This window comes from Quercus lobata, chromosome 5, assembly GCF_001633185.2.
Source record: "Quercus lobata isolate SW786 chromosome 5, ValleyOak3.0 Primary Assembly, whole genome shotgun sequence".
NCBI classification, from domain to species: domain Eukaryota; kingdom Viridiplantae; phylum Streptophyta; class Magnoliopsida; order Fagales; family Fagaceae; genus Quercus; species Quercus lobata.
In genome coordinates, this window is record NC_044908.1 from 23,406,778 (window position 1) to 23,411,377 (window position 4,600).

A 4,600-nucleotide genomic window follows, 5' to 3' on the forward strand; every position below is an offset into this window, starting at 1 on the left:
TACAAATAGTATTTGTTCATTCTACGTTAGTTTTAACAGCTTGGGAAGCATTTCATTAAAATTTTTTGGTACAAGCAGGAGGGTTTTGCTTGCCCGAAATAGCGGGTTGGACATTAGTACAAGTGGAAGTAGCAGATCCTCCACCTCCCTTGTATGCGAGATCAATTTCAGAAAGCACCACTTGTTGGCATGGTACACTCTTACTGCAAATAAGATTCACAGCTTCCTTTGTTGAAGAAGTGCCTCTAATTTTCTTGAAACTAACATTGCTGATCTTAACTTTGGAGGGAGACTGAAAACAAAATAGAAAAGCGCACCCAAGAATTTGATATTAGTATTTGTAATTATTTTTACTTTTTTTAACCTTTAACATCAAAATTTATGTATATATTTGTGATGTTTATAATAACCTGGTTTGAGCATTGATTGTTTGGGCAATAGTTTTGATCAATGACGATAGGATTGGCAACATTGTTCATGACAACATTCTCGAAATGTATATCAGAAGCAACTCCAGAAGGGGAAGAAGGCCATGTTTTGATTCTAACACCATTATCTGTATTGTTAAGTGTGGCACCAGTAACTCTGATTCCTGAAACAGGTTGTTCGTTCTGGTACTTTCCAAGACTTCCAATGCTAATACCATGGCCAGGTCCACAAGTTACTTGGTTAATAGTAACATCTTGGTTTCCATCACCAATGGAGATGCAATCATCACCTGTTCCAATATTGGCATCGGTAATGGTGATTTGAGATGAACTTCCCATGTGGATTCCATCAGTGTTGGGGCTATCTGCGGGTGCAGTTATGGTAACATGTTGGAATTGCAACTTCTTGCATTCAAAAAGGTTGATGTGGAAAAATTTGCTGTCTTTCGATGTAATGTCTTGGACTATTGAATTTGTGACGTAGTTGAACCTTATATTCTGTTCATGTTTACAAGTTAGATAAAATAAAACACTAAATATGAGCGCTTGAGTTTCATTTAAAAACATTTTAATCAATAAAATGCTAACAATTCTTTGATTATATAAAAATAAATAAAAATTTGTTTGTAAATAAATGTGATCATTAAATCAATAAAAAAAAAATGGTAAAGTCATAGCAAATATTATTACATAAAAACTTACAAACTAATGTGTTTATGAACAAATCTTCATAGACCACAAGTTTTGTCAAAAGATGACATGTGCGATTGTGATTGGTGAATTATCACTTTTAGATTTATCCATTATTTTTTCTCTGTCACTTATAGTCACACAGGATAGTGTTGTGGCACAAAACGTTGTGTCCATACTCCATAAACTTTCTCATATATAAATTTTAAAATTAATTCTTTTTTAAGTTGTGACACATCACTATACAAAACTTGTCAAATTATTTGTAAAACATCATTTAACATATATATCTTTGAATTATTTTTTCATAAGGGGTTAAGTTTGTAAAGTTGTAGTGTCTATGTATATCTACGTAAAAAATGATGGAAATGTAAATGCTAATTAATTAAGATTGAAATCTTACAACAGGAAGTACGTTGCAGTTTTTGTCTTTGTTACACTTATTCTTTTGCCATGCTTGTTGTCCTTTGCCATCAAAAACTCCTCCACCTGACACAGTGAGACTGTCGATACTTTCAAAAACAACCCAATCATCTTTACCGTTGAAGGAGGCAACATCTGATGGAGCCTGTAGGGTTCCTTGAAGGTTAAACTCAATAGCACCTTTGCATGGACCCAACAAAGTCACTAAACCTAGTTTGTATGCCCCTACTGAAATCACAACTTTACTTCTTGCTACTGCGCATGCAGCTTTCCAAGCTTTTGTCAAAGCCTAAACACATTATAAAAAATCAAAATCAGTATATAATAATCATTCTGCATGTTAATGTTTTATCATCTAGTCATGACATCAATCAGTTTCTAGTGTAAAAAGAGTTTAAACCTAAGTTCTCTTATTCAAAGTTAAAAGGCTTTACTAGTTAAGTTAACTGGAACACACTCTTCATGTTAATTAAGTATAGTTGATTACACTACACATATTTATACCTGGGTAATATCAGCATTAGGTTGTGCTCCATATGATTTAATATCAAAGACTTGCTGGGCATTGGTGGATGCCAACACCAATAGCAAGGAAATTGTTGCAATGCTTAAATTCTTTCCCATCTTATTGTTCTTTATTTCCTTTCTATTGTCAATTTGTTGTACGAAATGATAGTAACCACATTTGGTTTGAAGCTATTTATACTTCAATACTTGAGCTCCACACCATTGAAACTACTCAACTAATATTAACTATTTTAATGCAAGGTTGCTAAGAACTCTCTTGCATATACTTCAACTTCTACACTATTATTAGTTTTTGTGTTTTCCCCTCCACTAATTAATTATTGTTTGTTATTATATAAGATAAGATTATTTTACTTTTACATATCATCGTAACTTCTTTGCTTTAAATGGCATGCTGCTAGCCACCTGAAATTTGTTCATTTTATCATGTAACCAAAGTGAATACTTCCATTAGTAAGGGGGAAAAAGTCTAGTAAATTCATCATCTACCAAAATTGTCCAAATTTAGTATAGGCAACATGCTTGTCTATGGTTTACAATAGCAAATAATGAAACCCACCAATATTTTGTTTATTTTTAGGTTTTGGGGGTATTTTGGTAATTTTCTTTTGTGTAAGAAGGTATTTTATCATTTTTAGGTTTCGAGAGGTATTTATGTCATTTTATAGATTTAAGGGGTATTTTGGTCATTTTCTAGGTTTTGGGGGGGGGGTATTTTGGTTTTTTTTTTTTTTTTTTTGGGTTTAGAGGTATTTTGATTAATTTTTAAGTTTTAGGGGGTATTTTGATCAATTTTTAGGTTTTAGGAGTATTTCGGTCATTTTTTAAGTTTCAAGGGTATTTTGGTAATTTTAAGTGGTTTTTTTTTTTTTTTTTTTTTTTTAAGTATATTTGGTCTTTCTTTAGGTTTGGAGGGTATTTTGGAAATTTTAAAGGATTTTAGGAGTACTTTGGTCATTTTCAAGTTTTAGGAGCATTTTAGTAATTTTGATTATTGGGTAAATGGGTAGGTTGAGGTATACCCATAATAATTGGGTTTGGATTAGAAGTAATTAGTTATATGGGTAATAAATGGGTAAATAAGTTTTATATACCCAATCCAATTGCCCACCCCAAACCCATCCATTTGACACCCCTAGTATTGGGGATAAACCACCACTTAACTTGATTTGAACGGGTGAATGGGTTACGGATCAGCTGCCAATTGAATGGTCAATCAAATCTAGGTCTCTCAGGTTGTTGGTTGGGTGGGGCAAAATGTCGGGTGACCAAGTTTGGGCTACAATCGATAGTGATAGTATCAAAGCAAAAAAAATCCAACCATTCTTTAACCACTTGTAGCCTAGATCAGCTAAGGCAGTAACACAATAATGAGTATTTTTGGGTTTATTTGATTTCAACCCATACAATTGACTCAACAAGAAAATGAGAAAAAGAGAGATGAGAAAAAAAGAAAAAATACATTGATCAAAAATGATATTTTTGCAAACATATCTATTATGTGACAAAAAATTAAACATATTGTATTAGTTATGTGACAACATTTGGAACTTGAGTTTCACAGGAAACATAAAACCAAAAAAAAAAAAAAAATCATCAAAGCTATTTTTTGCTGTGAATCTAATCTAACAAAGATACACAAATATGACTTCATATAACCAATTTGTATGCTTTAAACACACACACACACACACACACACTCTTACGCTTAAAAAAAATAAAAGAAAATAGACTTACTCGAGGGCAAAAGAAGGTTTTTCATTCTGCTCATACACATTTGGGTTGGCTTTGTTGACTTCCGAGCTAGGGAATGTTTGTTTGAGCACAAAAGAGTGGCTAATGGAACAAAAAGTTATGGGGAATGGATTTTTTTTGCCCCCTTTGCACAACAAGAAAGAAATAGGGAAGAGAGAAATTAGTGCTCTCCAGAATTAATTAGGTAAGTTGATGTTATCAACAATAATGATTAATTGGATAGTTGAGTGTTTATGCCGTTAGATCTCATAATAATCTATGATTTAAAAAAGATTGGGCTATAAATCAATCAAACAGTTCGAGCTCAATTAGGAAAATAACATGTTTTATATTCGTTTGTTTAGAAAATAAGTCAAGTTCAGACTCAAGTTTAAGCCTAACTACTAAACAAGTAAAGCTCATATATAATAATGTATTCATAAACATGATGATTCAATTTTGATAGGAACCCCTATATAGATAATAATTGTTGTTATGTTGCATTTAGTTAGTTGGTTGGTTAGTTAGTTACAATTCCAAGCATGTTAATCACACTTAACATATGTTGGAATTATAATGAAATAAGGCTATGTGGGCCAATAAAATAGTTTTATGGTTCTATAAATACCTACTTGTAATCACATTTCCATTATTGTAGAATAAAACCAACTTATTGCTAACTGTATTAGTGCATCTTTCTCTCTTAATCTATTTCTTTCTCTATGGAGGGTGACTATCTAGAATTAAGTCAATTTCCCTATAATTCCTATCTATCCCCATTAGAAACACTAGGTTCC

The 4,600-nt window shown here is 32.1% G+C and overlaps 1 protein-coding gene across 1 annotated transcript; it reads right to left on the reverse strand.

Annotated features, from left to right (window-relative positions):
• Nucleotides 1-2,165, reverse strand: LOC115988426 (exopolygalacturonase-like). Its single transcript, XM_031112003.1, has 4 exons — nucleotides 2,046-2,165; nucleotides 1,522-1,830; nucleotides 411-926; nucleotides 1-292 (listed from the first exon to the last, which is right to left on the reverse strand). The coding sequence occupies exons 1-4, from the start codon at nucleotides 2,163-2,165 to the stop codon at nucleotides 56-58; spliced, it is 1,182 nt and encodes a 393-aa protein (XP_030967863.1). The 3' UTR covers nucleotides 1-55.
• Between the last annotated feature and the right edge of the window lie 2,435 nt (nucleotides 2,166-4,600).